The sequence below is a fragment of the Dunckerocampus dactyliophorus genome, chromosome 14 (genome assembly GCF_027744805.1).
Source record: "Dunckerocampus dactyliophorus isolate RoL2022-P2 chromosome 14, RoL_Ddac_1.1, whole genome shotgun sequence".
NCBI classification, from domain to species: Eukaryota; Metazoa; Chordata; class Actinopteri; order Syngnathiformes; family Syngnathidae; genus Dunckerocampus; species Dunckerocampus dactyliophorus.
The window spans coordinates 25636944-25659976 of NC_072832.1; the positions used below are offsets into that span (position 1 = coordinate 25636944).

The 23033-nt window shown below is 40.9% G+C and overlaps 1 protein-coding gene across 2 annotated transcripts in view; it reads left to right on the forward strand.

The window, feature by feature from the left end:
• Positions 1–23033, forward strand: part of gfra1a (gdnf family receptor alpha 1a) — a 106803-nt gene that overhangs the window by 17954 nt on the left and 65816 nt on the right. The window contains exon 4 of one of the 2 annotated variants that reach the window (XM_054799720.1): positions 16924–17079. The exons of the other annotated variant lie outside the window; for it this stretch is intronic. Coding sequence (XP_054655695.1) covers positions 16924–17079 — 156 coding nt within the window. The remainder of the gene's footprint in view (positions 1–16923; positions 17080–23033) is intronic. 2 annotated transcript variants of the gene reach the window in all.

Below are 23033 nucleotides of genomic sequence, written 5' to 3' on the forward strand. Positions count from 1 at the left end.
TCTCCTCTTTAGGGTCGCGGGGGCGTGCTGGAGTCTATCCCAGCTGACTTCGGGCGACAGGCGGGGTACACTCTGGACTGTTCGCCAGCCAATGGCAGGGCACATATAGACAAACAAGCATTCACACTCACATTCATACCTATGGACAATTTAGAGTCTCCAATGAAGCTAACATGCATGTTTTTGGAATGTGGGAGGAGGAGAGCTTGTGAAGAGTATTTAGCATTGTAATTGGAATGTCAAGAGCTTTTAAATAAAATTGATTCAACAAACAAACAACATAAAGACAAAAACACCCCAATGAAAATAAGTGTCTCTTTTAGCAACAAATGCACGTAAATAACAATCAGAACCAATCACAATATTTCTGATTTTGAATCAGTGTCACTTTCATTATTGTCTGAATATTGGGGGAAAAAAAGGACAAATAACCCACAAATACTGTGAAGCTGACTTTGTGTGTCGATGCAGACATCAGCTCATTTGCATATTGCAATTGTGTGTGGAATACGCTGTTTACGTTTAATGAGGTGTAACGTTTTGGGGGAGTTTGGTCAAAGTACATGTTTTGGATGCAGCAAAATGTGTTTGGTGCACAATGAGGTGTTATACTTGGGGAATCACAGCAGCTGAAATGTAAGTTCCAGCATTTTGTGTTATTTATTTCATTGTTTTTGTCACAAACATTTTCATGTGACAAAATGACCACGCGCAAACGGGCTGAAATTGAACAACAGACACCGAGAAAGTATTCCACACTGTTTCCTCTGTTTATTCAATATCCATCCATCCATCTGTTTTCGATGCCGTTTATCCTCACTAGGGTCACGGGTATGCTGGAGCCTATCCCAGCTGACTTTGGGCGAGATGCGGGGTACACCCTGGACTGGTCGCCAGTCATACGCAGAGCACATATAGGTCAAGAAACATTCACACTCACACCTATAGACAATTTACAGTCGTCAGCTAACCTAACATGCATGTTTTTGGAGTACCCGGGGAAAACCCGGAGTCTGTACGCCCTGACACTCAACATGTTCTAGAAAATTTTGGAAATTTTCCCTTCCTTTTTTTCCCCTATTTTCCACAAAATGTTCTTTATTTTTCCTTATTTTCTGAACATTTGCGTATTTTCTCTTACTTTTCAGAAAATTTCCCTTACATTCATGGAAAAAAATGATCAGACCACCCGTGTTTCTTTCGTTTCTTGTTCATTTTAATGCCTGATACAACTAAAGGTACCTTTGTTTGGACAAATATAACAATGACAGCAAAAATAGCTCATAAGAGTAACATTGTTTGGCATTACAATGCTATAGCTATAGCATTGTAATGCTATTCATGTAAGAACTTAAGTGATTTTGGTTACTATCATGAAAACCATGGAAGTGTCCTTGTTGAACTCGCTGACACGTTGCCGTCTTTGTCAACAATCACTTCTTCAATTTATCCCTTCGACTCATCATTGATATGCATTTCAAACTCGTTTTCTGCATCATTTTTTAACCAATTAATTTGATTTACATCATTTCTTATGGGAAAAGTTGGCTGGATTACGTTTGTTAGAGTCCTTCTGAAAACAATTTGACGCTAACCAATGGCCCACTGTACCATATAACGCATGGTGTGATACAGTGGGAGTATTAAAACAGTAGTCAGGTGAGCTGGAAAACATCTGGAGCTGAAGGAGACAGAGAAAAAAATAGGAATAGTGATATCATGAATTTCCCTGCACCGGGGGAGCTATACAAAGAATGCTCTCTGCAGGCTGAAATCTGAGTAAAAGTACAGCTCTCAGGTTGAACAGGCATGCCTTGATATGTACGTATGGTTAAAGTCCTGCACGTTTATGTTTAGCCTTGCCACAAGTAGTGGGCTGTTAGTCAAGTTGGCGTCCACCTGTTTCAAGCAATGTATAGAAGTGCTGTTTGCATTGCGTGTCTTTGGCAGTGTGATGATTCGAGCTCCATTTAAAGTTGTCTGGTACAGTTCTCCTCAGTCTAGTAGTCTGTCCATTCACTGTGTCCCGTGTCCATTGCCATTCTTAGGGCCCTATGATTTCCCCATTAATGGAATCGCGGACGGAATTGGCCAATAAAAACGGAATTTACTGTTTAACGCGGAATCTCGCGTAAATGGACATAATGTGAATGAACGTCGCCATCGCAAGGAGGCGGAACACTTGGGGAGTGAGCAGGTTTCACACCACGGTACTCCAATGGGGGATTTGAACCTAGGTTACCTGACTGTGGGGGCCAACATGCTAACCACTTGGCCGCCGTGCAGCTAACATCTATACCCCTCGGCCTGTTAGTTATGTTGGTTACTTCTTCACCGGTCTGAGCTTTTCAAAAGCATTAAGTAAATTATATGGATGGAACTTTTTTATTTAAAAGGAGAAAAGTGTGATTGTGTAATTTAAAATTCACTTAATTTATGAAAGCCTATTACCATAAACACTATCAGAATGATTTTTTGCCATGGTTTGCATGTAAATTCAGTAGTTTCTAGATTTATAAACTAGATGAAAAGAGTAATATTTTCTTGAATCAAGTTTAATAATTTTACACATTTACACAGATTTAATGACTAGATTTAATATGCTGTAATAAATCTTGGTAAGCGCTATGAAATTTGCCGTTCAGCCTTCACATTGGTCCGAAATCAGCAAATCTTTAAGAAATGGTTGCTTAAAATGGGACACTGCCACATACTCCCACATCTAGAATATGTAAAACATGTGGCTTGAATCTAGCCTCACAAAAGCTCATTTTATCTCAGTTTAGGAATCGTAGAAGAGCATTTGGACTTCTTACCTGTCATAAGAACATTTGACTTGAAGCTAGCTATGTGATTAAGAACAACTTGCTTATTTGACGACTTATTGTATTCTTAAAAGTCACAAGAAAAATATTCTAGTTATAAAATTCTAGCCAAGCAAATTTTGCTTACCCCATTGGCAGAGTTTTTTGCTTCAAATAAGAAACAAATTCTCTTTTTAATCTAATTTGGGCTTCTTTCAAGAATCACTGTTTTTGCAGTGTGCTTTGTAGATACACTGCAAAAAGTACATTTCAAGAAAGTAAAAAACTCCTCTTTTAAGCAACCATTTCTTATTTTTCAAAAAAAATCTTGTCTAGCAATTTTTACTTGAAAAAAATAATCTTATATTAAGAAAGTATAGTGAGCTAATTTTTATGAAGATATTTTTTTGGCCAGAAATTAGTTATTTTTTCTAATAACAAGCTAAAAACTTAATTTAGATTATTCTTCAACAACAGATTAATATACAGTATATTTGACTTAAATTAACAAATTAACAACTGCTTACCTAACCTTCTAAACTTTAGAACGGACTCACACACAGAAAATATACCTAAAGATTTGCTGATTTTGGAACAACAATGCAATTTTTATTCAATAAAAACAATCTTATATTAAGAAAGTATAGCTAGCCAATTATTATGAAAATATTTTTTTGCCAGAAATGTGTTTTTTTTTTCTAATAACAAACTAAAAACCTTATTTTGATTATTCTTCAACAACAGATTAAAAATATTTGTCTTAAATTAAGAATAAAACTGGTTTCTAAGCTTTCTAAATTTAAGAATGGACTCAGACACAGAAAATAAATGTAAAGGTTTGCTGATTTCGGACCAAAGTGAAGGCTGCACAGCAAATTTCATAGCACGTAGCAAGATTTATTACATTAAATCTCGCCATCAAGTCTGTGTAAATGTGTAAAATTATTCAATTTGATTCTAGAAAATATTACTCTCTAAAAACTAGTGGATTTACATGCAAATCATGCCAAAAAATAATTCTGACAGTGTTTATGACAATAGGTTTTCCTAAATTATGTGAATCTTAGATACAATCACACTCTTTTTAAATAAAAAAAAATAAGTTCCATCCATATCATTTGCTTCCGGCTTGTTGAAAAGAAGTAACCAGCATACTGTGACTAACTAGCCAAGCAACTTTTGCTTACCCCATTGGCAGAATTTTTTGCCTGAAATAAGAAAAGTTGTCTCGTTTTAATATAATTTGGGCGTCTTTCAAGTATGGCTGTTTTTGCAGTGTATATTTTCTGTGTGTGAGTCCATTCTTACATTTAGAAAGTTTAGAAACCGTTTTTTATTCTTCATTTAAGATAAATCTATATGAATCTGTTGTAGAAGAATAGTGTAAAATGTAAAAATCAGTAATCAGACAAAATGGGATTTGGGATTACGTAGGACCCTAAATAGTATCAAATAGTCTGTGATGATGCAGCAAGTTGACCAGCAGCACATCTGAATTTTCATGCAATCACTAGGCTGTAAAAGGTGAGATCTTCACACCAGCTCAGGGCTTCACTTTCATCTGACGAAATCATTGATATCACCCCCTCCCTCCCCCTCCTCACCACCATCATTTCCCAGAAAAGCATCATCATCTTTGTAGCGAGTCAATTCCTTGTAGTGCCGATGACATCAGCCAGGCTGCAACATTAACAAGCTTTGTTTCCATTTTCCTCTGCTTATCCGGGTCCGGGCCATGGGAGCAGCACTCTCAGTAGGGAAGCCAAGATTTCCAGGTCTCCCGCCACCTATTTTAGCTCCACCAGGGGGACACCAATGTGTGCCCAGACATAATCCCCTCCAGCGTGTCCTAGGTCTACCCCGGGGCTTCCTCCCGGTTGGGCATGGCCGGAACATCTCACCAGGGAGGCGTCTGGGGCTCCTCACTCTGAGCCCTACACCCAAGAGCCTCTGGTCTCGTGGGTCCACAAACCCTGAACCTACGGTTGAGGGTGTGGAGTTCTCATTACAAATTGTCCATTTTTACTTTCACTTCAGAATAATCCGTCGTAAGAAGATGTGAACCTAAGTTGGAACGACACTGGAGACAAGAAAGTGGGACATCCAGCGTCATCCTCTATCTAGCCTGATTACTTTTACGTTGGTGTCAACATTCAGGTGTTCTCTTCTTGCACAGACTAGATTTTGAGCGGCTAGTGAATAGGGGTGACGATACACGAGATTGGGTCCACAAAACGAGATTTTAACATTACTTTAAGCTTAGATTGGTGAAGTTTCGGAAGAAATTGCGTGTGAATGCTGGCGATGCAGACGCTGAATTGCAATGCCGTACTCTGTCGAATCCCGTGCCCCAACCATGACCGGCTAATGCTGGACTGAAATGCTGTAGCTAGCTTGCTAGCACCTAGCCCTGACGAGCTGACCCCGGACTGAAATGCTGTAACTAGCATGCTAACACCCAGCCCTGATGAACTGATGTCGGACTGCTGTAGTTGCTGTAGTTGGCATGTTAACTGTTAGCATGTCAACACCTAGCATGATAGCGCTAAGTATCAATGTAAGATAATAACTGGAAAAATTAGCTACAATGTTAACATTCTAATGTTAGCATAGTAGCATGTTAACAGTTAGCATGTTAAGATTGAACATGAAAACTCTGTATAAGTTTATACATTTAAAAACAGCACATGCTAATTTTAGCATGCTGACATGGAAATAGCTACCATGCTAACATCTAACTTGAAAACATTGTCTCTATGTATGTTTTTATCTAATGTTTGACTGGGTTGAATCTATATAATTTCTACTACGTTACCCTCTTCTGCACTCTGTGTGTATGCTAACAGCCCCGCCTCCACCCACCGAGATAAAGAGACTGTATGACTGACAAAAGGCCTCACTCCGTTCATACCGTTGTTCTATGGAACAAACGTTCCAAGGTGCTGAAAGCAATGAACAGAGTGACGTCTCTTCCTGCCTGTTTGGAGGCGAGAGACGAGGAAAACAGACACGCGTGCAGATGGCAATAAATTGATTATCCACTTCATTTTCATTTACTGTGCGATTAATTCACTCATTCATTATCATCGCAGGCCGAGTGCCCACAAGACATTTTTTTTTGTAAAAGAGAAATCTTGTCACGTTTTAATCTGGCGACATCTTGTGACACCCCTACTAGTGAAAAAAAGCACTGCTGGAAATTACTGATGCGCGCATCGATACTGAAATAGCGATACTTCCGATACCAGTGCTTCAAGCTCTAAAATCGATACTCAAATGAAAATATGGATACTTTTGATGAAAAATGAATGAAACCATAGTCATAAACAGAGTCATGTGTGAATTTTGAATAAACTTTTCATTCTTGTAATAGTTCTTAGTAATTAAATGTTTATTTTAATTGTTTTATTATTTTCCTCAGTCTTTTTTTGATTAAAATACTATTTACACATATTTTATATGATTATGATTAAGTGTTGCTATATTGTAAATCACCCCGCTACATCAATATACTTCAGGGTTTAAAATAAATCATGATTAATTAATTACGTTAATAATTGATTTATTCATATTGTTTATTCAACTCGTTTTAAAATTAAAATTAATAATTAATTAAAATTCACAATTTATTTATTTAATCAATAAGTTAACTACATCTCGTTACCTCCACCAAGGAGGTTATTTTTTGCCCAAGCTTATCTGTTTGTGTTCAAAGTAACTTGAAAAGTTCTGAATGGATTTGGATGAAATTTTCAGGAATTGTCGGAAATGGGATATGGCAGAACTGATTACAATTTGGGGGCGAACCGGTTCACCGTCTGGATCCAGGGATTGCCTAACATTGGGAGATAGGACCATTGTCGGCATTTGTGAATATAACGCCACAAAAAATGGTCAGAGCATTTGGAAAAAAAAATACGGGACATGTTTCCAAAAGGTTCTACAAAATACTGATCCAGATAATGGAATAATTCCGGATACTATGAACCTTTGTCATTTTCATCATAGAAAGACAACAAATGAAGCTATAAAAATGCAACAAACACCGTTATATAATTAAATTTAATTATTATATAAAGCCAAGACACTGTGTAATCTGCAGTGTGCCAATGGATTTGTTGTATCTCCAAATCTATGGAGCTAGATCCAGAAGAAAACCGCCATTACGGAAAATGCAATTTTTGTGAACAACTACTGAACTAATATTGATATCCAATTGCTAATGGTATGTTTCCATGGTCAAGGAATCTAAATATGTAGATAAAATAAATGCAGGTCTAATATTTATGGTGTAAATCACAATATGGGGGGGGCCTATGGCGCTGGGCGGAAGTCTGCGCTCTAGTATTGTAGTATTCTTTATGATATGATATGAAACTCACAACTTTTTAAAATGTACCAGAATTTGCACAAAGTACCGGTGTCGGATTGGTATCGCCGATGCCAGCCTGAATTTGACTCAGTATTGGATCAGATATGAAATCAGTGTGATGGAAACACTGTGGTAAAGTCAAAGAGCTTGAATTGCTGGTGGTAAATCTATGAGTATCACATTAGGCTCCTCCCCTTTCTATGGTGCGTCGCCATTACACAGCTCGGCTTGTTTCAGCATCCCATCACCAGCAGAGTTTGTTTCAACTCCTCCAGCACCTAATCAATACCACGCTGTGTTAGATTGGAAACTTGAGGCCGTGTCTACAAGAATCTATTGATTTCCCTCTCTTTTTTTTTTTTCCTCTGGTCCTCTGCTGTGGAAGCATCAAAAGCGTTATCCCTCAGTGAGGCCCGTGATGGACACTCGCAGCCTCTGATTCTCCGCCTGGAGAGTAGGATGCAGCCTGGTGGGGATTTGCTTTCTCTGACCTCGTCTCCTCTCCGCCGTGTTGAATTCTGGCGTACGGCACAGAGCTGATAGGAGAGGCGTCAGCAGATTCCCACTTAGATCCAGTTGTCAGATAATGAAATGGATTTAAGTTGCTGGTGGTTTGGAAGCACACATGAGACATCAAATAGAGCTGAGTGTCTTTATGGAGTATGATGTATTTATTAACCACAATGTGATGGCAGTCTTTTACATTTCATTTGCTGAATGAATGCCACGTGCGTCTCTTACAGACCACAAGACTGTGTTGGAACGCAAATCAAGTCATAAATGACACTAAAGTCCATTATCGCTGTTGCCATGGCGATGTTTACTGCAGTCAAGAAGGAAGCAATGCACCATGCCCACAAGTGTATTGGCAACACAACATATTAAAAGACCATTATCAAGCACATCACCACCAATTTAAATGCTCAAAACATCACGCTCTCATTTCAGGAAAACATCCCAAAACTGGCGCTGGTTGGAATTAGTTCAGAGATGGGTTGAACTGAATCGTTATTGTGCTCCTTTGTGCCTGCGTCGTTACAGTAATCCCTCCTTTACCACGGTTAACTGGTTCCAGACCCGACCATGATAAGCACATTCCTGCAAAGTAGGGTTCATAAATACATAAAATGATTTCTTTTTTTTTTGCAAACATTAAATGTGTTTTTTTATATTATAGATAGATAGATAGATAGATAGATAGATAGATAGATAGATAGATAGATAGCTCCCCCTCTGTTGTGTTGAAAAGCCGCATGCGTTGGGGGAGGAATGTTCTGCTCAGTCTTTGGGTGGAGCAGGACAGTGATAGTAATCTGCCACTGAAACTGCTCTTCTGTTGGGAGATGATGCTGTGCATTGGATGATGCTGGTTGTCCATGATGGATAGGAGCCTCCTCAGTGTCCTTTGCTCTGCCACACATTTCAGGCTGTCCAGCTCAGTGCCAATGACAGAGCCTGCCTTCCTCAGCAGTTTGTCCAGGCCTGTGACATCCTTCTTCTTGAGGCTGCTCCCCCAACACACTACTGCATACAGGAGGGCACTAGCTACCACACTCTGGTAGAAGATCTGTAGCAGCTTCTTGCATACGTTGAAGGACACCAGCTTTCTGAGGAAGTACAGACGGCTCTGCCCTTTCCTGCATAGAACGCTATATGCGATAGACTCTATACTTACACTCTATATGTGATAGACATACAGAGTGCATATTTACATGCGTGAGGACGTTATAAAACACAATACATAAGAGATAGGACAGGTAAGAGGAAGGGAGGGTTGTGTGATGTCGAGGGAGTTGTCGCAGAATGAGAAGTGGGCTGTGTACTGACAAGACTACTAATCAAATATGATTAAAAATAATTAATATGATTAAAAAAAACAAGGTAATGATACATAGTAGTCATGTAGTTGTGCTACATTGGAGAGAAATGAGAGGAAATAAAAAAATGTGCATGTGTATGTGCATAATAATAAAGAAAGGATGAATTAAAACAAATAAGGAGAAATAAAAATGGGCTTAAATTGGACAACAACAAACACAGAAATTGAAAAAATAAATCATTCAATCCCAGACATTTTTCAAAATGTATCCCCCTCAGTACCGGCCATTTTAGACGATTCAGATTGATATTTCAGGGCACACCGAATATTGTGTTCTATGTCTACATACACATGGCACGTACCAAAAGAAAGATTAGACTCTCAGACGCTACATTTTTCCATTCAGAACAGCAGTAGGTAAGTTTCAGGAAAATGTTATGTCCCCACAAGAAAAAGGAGAAAACCAGCTTTTTGTGAAGATACATTTCAAGTATAAGTTTCACTCTAACACAATTTTTTTACTTTTGTGACAGCCCAAATATCTAAGAAACTGCACCACAACATAAACAAGAGAAAAAATGTTCACATTTGGAGCTAAACTGTGTCTGTGCACGCGAATGTGCGTGTGGATGCGTTAAAATTTCCCTACAATTTGTAACTTTCTGCATGCCGAGTTTTTATCAAATGCACTTCTGGTGCCTTGTGGCCGTTTTTACGGCTTCAAACTGCACGAAAAGTCACCTCTTTTATTGTGCACTTGTGTCATCACCTCAAAAAAATGTAAAAGACGTATAAATACGTCTTTGGGAGCGAGCATTCGGGTTTAAAAAAATGTATAAGTAAATCTTTGGTATTGAATGAGTAAATAAGAACATAATAAGGGCCGCACGGGCCGCACGGTGGTCTAGTGGTTAGCATGTTGGCCAACACAGTAACAGTCTGGAGATCGGGAAGACCTGGGTTCGATTCTCCCTTAAGCATTTCTGTGTGGAGTTTGCATGTTCTCCCCGTGTGTGTGGGTTTTCTCCGGGTACTCCGGTTTCCTCCCACATTCCAAAAACATGCATGTTAGGTTAATTGGCGACTCTAAATTGCCCATAGGTATGAATGTGAGTGTGAATGATTGTTTGTCTGTATGTGCCCTGCCATTGGCTGGCCACCAGTCCAGGGTGTACCTCGCCTGTTGCCCGAAGTCAGCTGGGATAGGCTCCAGCGCGCCCCCGCGACCCTAAAGAGGAGAAGCAGTATAGAAAATGGATGGATGGATGTTTACTGACCAGTTGACTGAGATGCAGAGATTGTTTTCTGTTCACCCTGTGAGCCCAGCTCACCGAAAGCTGGCAGAGCCGAGCACCCCATAAATCGAATATTTTGCTGTTGAGTAGGAGTGTCCTGATCAGCATTTTTGGCTACGTTCACACTGCAAGGTATGATGCCCAATTCAGATTTCTTGTTCAAATCCGATTTTTTTATGTGGTCATTCACATTACGAAAAAAAGTGTGACTTGTTAACGTGAACGCAACACGTCCCCGAAGTGACGTGTATGCGCAGAAGCACAACGTCACACACTTGTCCGCAATTTCAAGGATTTTGTGCAACGAGGGAACAAATGATTCCACGTGGGAGATTTAAGAAGAAAAAGGGCAAGAATTTTGGCTATGGCAGTTTGTGTAGAACTTGCTGTGCCGTCTGTTCCGAGGAGCGTGTGTGGCAGGAGCCGCTTCACTGACATTTTTTTAAATCATTTTCGACTGGCAAGAACTTTCGTCTACAATTTTTTTGACCTCAGATTCGATCTTATTTTACGTCCCAACCGATACTTTGACCATGTTATTAGGGCTGTCAAAAAGTGCGTTTTTTTGCGTCATTAATGCATGCGCATGTCAAGCCACATACCTTGTTATGGCGGCAGACGGAGCCACAATAGCGTACCCACAGAGTCACTCAGAGTCTGCCGCTCTTTTGTAACTTTATTCTGACCTGAACACATCAACAGCAGTGCAATTTCAACACCATGCAGTATATGTATCTCCGACTCACAAACACCTCTCTCGTCCGCTTGTCCACGTCCTATAATGCAGAAGTACTTCCACATGGCTGACATGTCTTTCTTTACTTTCTGCTGCAAAAACAAAGCATTTTACAGCTGCTGCCATAAAGATCGTGTGGGCTCATCATCCGATCTCCAATCAATGAAAAAAGGCAAAAATTACCCTGATCCCCATCCCTAGATCAGGACATCTCTTGTAGCTGGAGCATAGAAAACCTGTTTAGCACCTTCTAAATATGGTGTTTAACATTATTAGAGCCCTCTAGACATGAAATAACACCCCTATAGTTACATTTACACTCATATTTCCCAATATAGTAGACATGATAAGAGAAAATAAGACATAAAAGACATAGGAAACCTGTTTACCACCTTGTAAATACACTTTTTTACATCATTAGAGCCGTCTGGACATGCGATAACGCCCCCATAGTCACCTTTGCACGCCTATTACCCAAGATATTAGACATAATAAGAGAAAACAAGACATATCAGATATAGAAAACCTGTTTACCACCTTCTAAATTGAATATTTTTGTCGTTAGAGCAGAGAAAACCTGTTTATGTTGTACTTTTTAACATTATTAGAGATCTCTAGACATGAAATAACACCCTTACGGTCCCCTTTACACTCCTTCTAAATGTCCTTCTAAATACACTTCTTAACATTATTAGAGCCCTTTAGACATGAAATAACACCCATATAGTCACCTATACACTCCTATTACCCAATATAGTAGACATAATAAGAGAAAATAAGACATATACGACATAGGAAACCTGTTTACCACCTTCTAAATCCTTTTTTTAACATTATTAGAGCCCTCTAGACATAAAATAACACCCCTAAAGTCACCTTTACACTCCTATTACCCAATATAGTAGACATAATAAGAAAAAATAAGTAATATAAAATATAAATAAGACATAATATAGACTCACACGTTAGCATCGGGACAGATCCTTATTGTTGTTCCCTTTTTACTTCGTGTTCTGTACATTACCTGCGGTGCCTATTGTGTCATCGATGTAACATTACTGACACCTAGTGCCCACTGTAGAATACTACATATCACAACAGTGATGAAGATACTGTATCTTCTGAATGCCTTATATTTGTATTTTCGTCCATTTAGCTGTTTTTTATGCTTGAAAATGCTTCATTTAGTCAACAAATATGTACCATGTTCTTGAATATGCGTATTGTTTAACTAATAATCGATTGTATTCAACCATGAGAGATGATTCATATACAGTATATAACATATTTTTGTAAAACCGTGATTGAGTGAAGTTGCAAAATCGCAAGGTATCCCTGTATAAATATTATATATCTTGTTTGTGCTGAAGGAAATGTGTGTTTGACAAACCTTTCAACCTTTAAACCTGCCAGTTGAGGACTGAAAGAGACAGATCTGTCATGTCTGAGCGGTCTTGTTATAATATTTAATCCAAACGCCAAAGAAGGTCACACGCTTTTTTAATTGTCTCCCTCATGGAGTCACCTGTCAGGTAGCTTCATCATTCATCACGCTGTGCCACAATCCACGCATCCAGCTGTTGGCGTGAACGTTCCGACTGCAGCCGAATCATCAGGTCAGCGGTCGGACCGCCGGCTGGCTCACCACGGGCCAAGAAAATCATTTAGTCAAAGGCGACCGGGTTTGAGCCCCTCTGAGAGACCTTTTATTGGATGTGAGGTGGCGCGGTGATTCGTCATCGTTAATAAATGCGGCTGACAGCTCAAATCAGCAGGAGGGAGCCTGCGCCAGGTCTGCTACCCGCCGTCACTTTACGCCGCATGCAAATACGCACAATTAACTTTTCAGAGCCGCTGACGGCAGTTTGGTGAAACTCGAGAAGACATTACGCTCATGCGGCAAAGTCAAGCGTAGTCTGATGGGAAAATAAGGTTCTATAGGCAAACACCCAACGCTAGACAGGAAGTTGCACGCAAAGCATGACCTGCTTGCTGGAAGTGATTGAGTCATTTGTAGACGCCAATAAAGAAAGCAAATGTCATTTAGTTTTATGCTGGATTTGCATAATTCATGCCACCACAGAGTGTTTAGTGATGGCCTGTAAAAATTGGACTTTGTGAGGCTTTCCGGGTTGTGACTGACCGTCGGCAGGTATAACGTTGGTGTCAGGTTTGTGGTGTAAGCTGTCAGCTGCTGGGATTAAACTGTCAGGCTTTGGAGGTTCGTGTCTTAATAGAATTTCCTCCTCCAACAAAGGGAAGTGGACACAGCCCAGCTATTCCTTCACTTAGCAGATTTGGGAAGTTTGTGCCTCTCTCCCTGTCTCACTCGTATAGTTGTTCTTTATTTGGTAACTTTTATCAAAGACAGAACCAACCGGGATAAGAGGATGCATTTCTGGAGAAATACAGTACATCTCATCATTTCTGCCTATATACAACGTGTGCCAGAAAATGTGAAACTCCTGTAGGGCCCTATGAAATCTATTTTAGTTTTTCCCAAATTCTGTCTTTTACCATTTCCACTTATTTTACCAGCATAGAGTGTGTGCTTTTTGGGTTGTTGAATCAAATGTCCATGAATGAAATGCAAAAGTCCTTACATCTATTGATGCAATACAACATTGGCCCATTTGGCCAGTAATTGAGAAATGGATGTAGCTTGGCTAAGTTTTCTAATGGGATGTCAGCCTCTGCACACATTGCAACAAAATCTTCAACAAACTGTAATGTAAAGAAAGATGCAGTTACCTATGCAGTTCCATTTGCGTTATTAATGTAAGATATTTTTTATGACACCCTTATTTTGTTTAACAGCGCTCTTATTTTGGAGGTCGGAAGTGTGTTGTGTGTGTTGAGAATGTCTGTTGATGGTTAAGACGAGCTGGGTGCAAGAAGAAACGTGCCTCTCGTCTTTTTTCACTAACTGGGCTAGCAAAAAGCAAGGTTTGACTGTAGTTTAATTTATCTTCTTAGCATGTCATTTGTTTGCTGTTTTGATTGTTCATGTCACAGAGGGGCTTACGGCTAAGGCCCTGTCCGCACTACATAGACAGAACCAAATGACTCACCAACACTACAGAAAAAGAAAGAACGCATGTGCATGACATCCGTCCTCTTTCGCTTGTCTGGCTTGTCTGGGCTGTCACTGGGAGTCACTTTGGATTATAAAACAAACAAATATCAGGCAAATGTGGACTGGGAGTCATGTCAGTGGAAATACAGTCGTCCCTCGCTATAGTGCGGCTTTCAAAAATAATTAATTAATAAATGATGGCTGTTTTGTGGTTGACTATGGCCTATTATTAGTCAAAAAATATCAAAAGACAAGTTATATGTAGTATTGTGGTCACTAGGCATCAGTAATGTTATGAGACATTACTTTTCACGCTTCATGGAGACAGCCTACTGAACAACTAGCAGAGCCCATCTGACATGCCATGGCCGAGGCGGACATGCCATGGCCGATGGCCAAGACGGACATGCCATGGTTGATGGCCGAGACAGACATACCATGGCCAATGGACGAGACGAATATGCCATTGCTGAGACTGACATGCCATGGCCGAGGCAGACATTCCATGGCCGAGGCCGACACGTCATGGCAGAAATCAAGTAAAAAAAAAATTCTCCTCTCATTCGATGTGGAAGTGGTAAGTTCTTGGCTTCTTTGTCCTTCTTCCCTGTTTTTAAAAAAAAAAAAAAAAAAAAAACAGTTTCAAGACATCCAGAATATCATTGCCGTGTGGATGCCAGCTCAAGAATTGTGAGCACTGGGACCCCACAGGGGTGTGTGCTGAGTCCGCTCCTCTACACGCTCTTCACCTACGATTGCGTGGCCTCCCACAACAACACCAGCATCATTACATTTGCGGATGACACTACAGTCATCGGACTGATCACTGGTGGTGTTGAAACATCATACAGAAGAGAGGTGGCGGACCTCATAGCTTGGTGTCGTGATAACAATCTCCTTCTCAATACAGATAAGACTAAAGAGATGATCATCGACCCAAGAACAAGGGAAAAGGAGCCGCATAGACCCCTGTTTATTGATGAGACTGAGGTGGAGAGGGTGAAAACCTTCAAGTTCCTTGGCACACACATCAGCGAGGACCTCACCTGGTCTCACAACACCCAACAAATTCTGAAGAAGTCCCAAAGGAGACTGTACTTCCTGAGAAGACTGAGGAAATTTGGCATGTCCACCACAATCCTGAGTTGCTTCTACAGATGCACTATCGAAAGTGTCCTTACCGCCTCCATCACTGTTTGGTACGGTAACTGTACAACACGTGATAGGAAGGCACTCCAGCGGGTGATCAAGACCTCACAGAACATTGTTGGGGCAGCCCTCCCCTCACTGCAAGACATTTATAAAACTAGAGTCCTGCGAAGAACACACAACCTCATCAAGGACAGCACACATCCACAACACTCATTATTCACACTCCTACCGTCAGGCAGACGCTACAGGAGTTTGAAGTCCAGGACCACAAGGCTGGCAAACAGCTTTTACCCACAGGCCATCAGGCTTCTCAACGAAGCACTCACACACGCCGCACGCAACACACACACACACACACTCATAACTCTATTTATTTATTTATTTATTTATTTATTTATTTATTTATTTATTTATTTATTTATTTATTCATTCATTCATTCATTCATTGGTATCCATGTCTCTTCTGCTGTTGTTGCTTAATTTATTGGTATTAATGTTTCTTATGTTCTTATTAATTTTCTTGTGTTTTCTTTCTTTTTTGGGAGAATGAACAGAACAAGAATTTCATTGCATAGCAGAACTACCTGTTTTACTGTGCATATGACAATAAAACTCTTGAATCTTGCATGAAAGGCTGAACGATTTCCCGTTTCGACCTGAAAACGTTCCCGTGCGGACAGGCCCTAAAATTGGCTTTCAAGCTGCATTGCTAATGGCTTTCAAGCTGCATTCCTAGAAGCACGGCAGCCGGAATCTTCCCTTCCAGCGCAACGCAGTTTGGCAATGTTCACTAGACGATGGAAATCGACGTGTCTTTCCGCTACAAATCATGTTTGTCTGCAGCCGCAGTATGTTGATTAAAGCGGCGGCTAACAATGCTTCTCTCTGGAGGACAATAGTGGTGCCTCTTTTCTCTCCCTTTTCCCTTTTTCATCACAAAGGCAGCATCCTGAAAAAGCAAATGCTTGCAAGCTACAACCTAGACACACACATACACACACACACACACACACACACACACACATACGGCAGTGTTTGCTGTCTTGGATGTTAAATGAGGGCATTGATACATACATTTGCATTTGTTTCATCTACAAGCGCTCCCCCCTAACTACAAATCTATAGCTGCGCGCCCCCAATTTGCCAGGCAGCTCGGGAAGCTTCTATTCTGGGCTCCTCATTTCCTCATTTTGAGTGTCCACTCTCCTCACACACACCAAACGATGTCTTTTACCATGTCGGCTGCGCAGCAGGTCAATGGGTCATGAAGGGAAACATCCTGTTGTTGTGTTGTGCTTCCACCACGTTCACGTAGCCCATAGCACTTCAGACATTTGACTCGACCTGTTCACATGATGAGGTGTTCCAGTGCACTGCGTAACTCTGAGTGTGAGGCTTTCAGACATCAATCATTTTCCTTCACATGTGCCCTGGGGCTACGTGGACCCCACTTTGGGAAACGAAGATGTTGACAACAGTTGAAAGAGAACTCCTTGCCCACTTTTGTCCCAATGCTCCTCCTATGAAACTCTGTACCCCCCACACCTCCCAACCTGCCAAAATGTTCCCAGTTGTGTGAGGTCTCCCCCCGTCAACCCCGGCCCCTGTGACCTTTGTGAGACCTGGTGGCAGTTGGTCGGTGGTCCTGAATCGAGCGCATCTCTTGCAGAGGGTGTGGAACCTTGGAGCGGCTCGGCCACTTTGCCTCCGGCGAGGGGGTTCAACCGGGCCAGGGCGCCCGCACTGGGCCGGGGGAGCCCCTCCTCCACAGATCTTCAGGACCCCAGTAGAAACAGGAGGGCTCACCCCAATTGGGCCATACTGGGTAACAAGTGTTTGTGTGTGTGGTGGTCAAAGTTGCCCCCCCCCTCCAGATCCTCCTGTCCTCCTTCACTATATCTCACCAAGAACACCATTGATGTCCTTCACCATCTCTCCATTAAGCACAATTTTAGGATCCCCTTTAGGGACTGTTGTCTTTTGTCAAAGAAAGAACGTTATTGATTTTAAAGCAAATGTGATCCTACAAGGCGTCGGTAGATAAGGTCCAAGGTCTTTCAGTAAGTGTTTATTGTCACTCACTGATGGTTTTGTGGCTTTGGAGATGATTTGTAGGGTTAGAGTTATGGTTTTGGTGATGAATTGGGATGTCTAATTATCAACAGGTATAAAAATGAGATATCGGATCTTATCAGTATCGTTTTGTCTGCTGATAATAACATTGGACAGAAAGACCAGCGATTTTTTTCCAAGTTTTTTTACTTGTATTGCATGTTGCCTAACCCTAACACTAACCCTACGTACACTACTAACCCTTAACCCTAACCCACTAACCATAACCACTAACCCTAAACCCTAACCATAACCACTCACTCTAACCCATATCCCTAAAACCTTTAGCACAAACAGTGTTTATCTGTGTACCCAGTAGAAGAAGCAGAATGTGTTAATTCCACGACATTAGGCTCAGTTTGAGGGAAAATCGGTATTGTATCGTAAATGAAGTGCTGGACAATATATGATATCGGTAAGAAAGCCACTATGGAGCATCTGTAGTGATGAAGCATATCAGGCATCGTGCTTGCTTGAGGAACATATGAGGTTCAGGAAGTACCAAGTAGGAGAGGTCTCAGTCCATTGGCCTGCCGTGACCGGACGGTGATGGACGTGTCCTTCAGAGGAGTTCTGCAGCAGATGTGCACCCTGTAGAGAAGATGGATGGATGGATGGATGGATGGAGTGTCAAAAGAAGCTATGTCTCATTTTGATATTCCCTCTGTGTCATTTGACCTCCTGCATTTCCCTTTTAGAGGTCAGCCTTCGCACTGTTTGGAAGATGGTAAAAAAAGACATGAGCAGACAGTCCAGTGTAAGATTTATGATAGTTAGTATTATCTTCTTCATCACTTTTCAACTGTGATTGACGCAATAAGTTGCTTTGGCACTGCAGGCCTGTGTGTGCGTGTGTGTCTGTGTGTGTGTGTGTGTGTGTGTGTGTGTCTCCACTAGGACGCTGCCATCCAGATTAATTAAAAATGAATCCCTCTGTTCTCTGACAGGAATAAGGATGCTGCCGAGGGCTTAACTGTAAATGCTGCTTCTCCCCAAAATTGTCATTTAAAAAGGATTCATGATCGCAGGCAATAATTGATGATTCAGGCGCCCCAAAGAGGATTTAAAATAAAGGAAATGGATTCACAGGTTTTCCTTTCACGTACTGTCACAAATGCAACACGCCCTGAAGGAGAATTTGTCTAATATTTAATATCACCACATGTTTTTAGCATCGTCATAGTTTTCTAATCTTCTTTGTCAAGTGTTTGATGCTGAAGGATGCGAGAGAGACTACGGAAAAGAAAAGACAGCAGCTTATAAAGGACAGAATAGAGCAGGGCTGGGCAAACTCTTTCACTCGCATTAGGTTAAAAAAAATGTGCATATACTGTACACATGTGCATACAGTGGTGTGAAAAAGTGTTTGTCCTCTTCCTGATTTATTAATTTTTTTGCATGTTTGTCACACGTAGATGTTTCAGATTATTGAACAAAATTAAATATTAGTCAACAACAACACAGCTGAACACAAAATGCAGGTTTTAAATGAAACTTTTTATTATTAATGGGGAAAGAAATCCAAAGCTACATGTCCCTGTGTGAAAAAGTGATTGCCCCCTAAACCTAATAACTGGTTGGGCCCCCTTAGCAGTAACAACTGCAATCAAGCGTTTGTGATAACTTGCAATGAGTCTCTTCCAGCGCTGTGGAGGAATTTTGGCCCACTCGTCTTTGCAGGACTGTTGTCATTCAGCCACATTGGAGGCTTTTCCAGCATGAAGCACCTTTTTAAGGTCATGCCGCAGCATTTCAACAGGATTCAGGTCAGGACTCTGACTAGGCCACTCCAAAGCCTTCATTTTGTTTTTCTTCAGCCATTCAGAGGTGGACTTGCTGGTGTGTTTTGGATCATTGTCCTGCTGCAGAACCCGAGTTGGTTTCAGCTTGAGGTCACCAACAGATGGCCAGACATTCTCCTTCAGGATTTTTTGGTAGACAGCAGAATTCCTGGTTCCAGTAATCATAGCAAGTCTTCCAGGTCCTGAACCAGCAAAACAGCCCCATTAAAACTACCACCACCATATTTTACTGCTGCTATGATGTTATTTTTCTGAAATGCAGCGTTACTTTTACACCAGGTGTTATGGGACACAAAGTTCAACTTTTGTCTCATCAGACCAGTATTTTCCCAAAGGTCTTGGGGATCATCAAGATTTTTTCTTGTGCAAAATTGAGATGAGCCTTAATTTTCATTAATTTTTGGTATTGAAACTCTGCCATGCAGGCTGTTTTTGCCCAGTGTCTTTCTTATGGTGGAGTCATGAACACTGGCCTTAACTGAGGCCTGCAGTCCTTTGAATGTTGTTGTGGGGTCTTTTGTGACCTCTTGGAAGAGTCGGCGCTGCACTCTTGGGGTCATTTTGGTTGGCCGGCCACTCCTGGGAAGGTTCACCACTGTTCCGTGTTTTCACCACGTTCATGTTTTGTGTATAGTGGCTCACACTGTGGTTTGCTGGAGTCACAAAATTTTTTAAATGACTTTTTAACCTTTTTCACACTGATAGATCTCAATTAATTTTCTTTCTGGGGTTGGGCAACAGGGGGACAATCACTTTTTCACAGAGGGCCATGTAGTTTTGAATTTTTTTTTTCTCCCTTAATAATAAAACGTTTCATTTAAAAACTGTATTTTGTGTTGAGTTGTGTTGTCATTGACTAATATTAAAATTTGTTTGATGATGTGAAACATTTAAGTGTGACAAACATGCAAAAAAAAAAAAATCAGGAAGGGGGAAAACACTTTTTCACACCACTACATATACAGTATATGTAATTTAACAGCTATAATCCTAACAGTCCACCTGTAGTTATTTGTCTTATTTTAGCTGTAAAAGTGTCCTACAATCTTCTGTATGTGTTTTTTTTTTAGAAGCACTTTTAACACTTTGCATTCCGGTAGCATGCAATAATGCAAAGTGTAAATGTCCTAATGACAGGCCCCATCAGAAAAATCTAATTTAATTGGGCAGCTTTGTATTGAATCAGACCTATCAAGTATATAACATAGAATATCAAGTATGTGAGCAACCCTCCTTGTTTACCTCCCAGATGGCCTCCTCCACATGTTTTGCAATCGGGCAAAAACACAGCAAAAAAGCAACAAACAACACAGCAAAACACAAATGATAAAAAGACACCCATAAAATATAAGATATGACTTTTGTACATATGTTTGTGGTAGAAAGCTCTCTGTCACACAAGCTCCATGTACTTTGTACACAAACCCCCACTCTGCTTTGTATCAAAGCAGATGATTACTGTTATTACCCATATGTCACAAGAAGACACAAGAGCGTCTCACTTCAGAAAGTACTGGAATAATTTGGATATTTGAAGACTGACTTATGAGCATTTAAAAAGTAGCTATTGCTGGCTACAGTTTCCATGTCAAAGGTCAGAAAAAATCATTTGGAAACGTCCGGTGGGCTGGATTAAAAAGCTTAAAGGGTCGTATATGGCTCACGGCTGTACAGTAGTACACCCATGTTTGGTATAGGGTAAAGGAAATAATGGGAATAGAAATCTTCTATGTGAAAGTCAAACAGCTGTAAATCTTTTATGAACTGGACAGGCAGTGTTTCAGGTAAAAAAAAAATAATAAAAAAGAAGAAAAAAAATGTTGACTTTGCCAACAAGTCTTCAATGTGAGTCCATGTACTTCACATAACTTCTTGTCTACTTTTCTTTGTTTTGTTTTACAACGACAAACTGGACCTCACAATGAACACACTGTGACACACGTAGGTGTGGACTCGAGTCACTCGACTTGGCCTCAAGTCAGACACGATTTTGATGACTTTGGACTTCACTCGACTTTGGACTATCTCGCTTGGTGATAAGGTGAGAAGCGCTGTCATCTGGGAGAAACTCGGAGTGGAAGCACTGCTTTTCCGCATTGAGGGGAGCCAGATGAGGTGGCTTGGGCATCTGGTCAGGATGCCTCCCGGACGCAGAGCAATAGGAGACCCAGGACACGCTGGAGAGACTATGTCTCTCAACTGGCCTTGGAACGCTTCAGGATCCGCCGGGAGGACCTGGACGAAGTAGCCGGGGAGAGGGAAGTCTGGGCTTCCCTGCTTAGGCTGCTGCCCCTACGTCACCACCTCGGATAAGTCGGAGAAGATGGACGGACGGATGGATGGATGGATGGATGGATGGATGGATGGAAGGATGGATGGACCGACTTGACAATATCATCTTTGCAACTGGACTTGGACTTTGACATCAATGACTTTAGCCTGATGACTTTAAAACACCTGAGATTTTCAGTGAGTGTGCTGAGTAAAATGTGTCCCAATTCAAAGATTTCATCTAATTTGATGGTTACGTCATTTAAATCAAAACATAGTATTTTCCCACAGAATCTGCCTCATTGAATGCACCTATTAACCTTTATTATTAACATCCAGTCAGGTTTAACAACTTAACAATAACTTGAGATTGAAGATGTGACTTACTTGAGGATTGACTTGGACTTAAATGTCTTTATTTGACATGATTGGAGACTTCAGATTAAAGACTTTAGGCTTACTTGAGAGCGAACTTGGACTTGCACATCTTGACTTGACTCGAGACTTGAAATTAAAGACCTGAGGCTAGCAAAGCACTGACTTGCTCCAACCTCTGCTCATTAGTGACACAGCGGACCTTTTTGGCCGGACAGGATTTAAAGCTTTACCACTTTCCAGCTTTGGATGGCCTGAGTGGAGCGTACTGAACGTTAGAGAGGGAATTTACATGATCCAGCTGCCCTCATCCCGTCCTTCCTATTGTTGAGACGTCTTACAGCCTGACAGTAAAGTCCTGATGATTAATTAGACCTTTGTTGAAGGATTATCGCACCTCGTAACACAAATATGACTCCTCATAAATAAAATGTAAGGAGGTGAGATGTGAAGTCGTTTGTGTTTGTCAAACAGCTGCTGGAACCAAAAGGTCGCTGAGCTTTGACACTTATTCTGGAATATTTGGAGATGTTCACTTCTAGGGAGTGAATCATCCTGCACCCGCTGATGCTTACCAGTCACAAGGACTTTGTGTGTGTGTGTGTGCGAGAGAGAGAGAGAAGAAAGGCGTAGGCAGTGTGCTTAAACTTGAGAGATTTACATGCAAAGCGCCAGTGCTGGTGCATCTTAACTTGGGAAGTGAAGGTTGAAATGTACTCAGAGCAAATGCGCTTAAAGAGTGGCGAGAAAACCAATTTCATTTCCAAGTGCAAAGTCAAAGTCGGGTGTTCCAGGCAAACTCCTTTTTGAGACGCTGGACGTCCACATCTGGAAAATGAACACGCTTTCAGACACAATGAGCTTCCTTTGTGTCTACAAATCAGTTAGAATGATGATGCAGTATCTCTGTGATCATACCTCGTTTCTTCTACCGATTGTTGGACTTAACCATTCATGACTGGGCGCTGGACTGATGTTTGAGATAACATTGTACAGCTGAGTGTTTTATTTACAATGGTTGCCTCTTTTTTACACTTCTATGTTAGTCAAGAAAATACTAAATAAACCTTCAAGCTTTTACAATTCAAGCTTTTGGGCCTTTCCACCCAATCGGTGCCATTTGCTTGTGGTGACACTCTCAAAATAAACTTATGCTTCTGTCTTTTTTAACTCAAAATCAGATAATACAGCCATCACTCATTTATTTTGGTTCATTGGT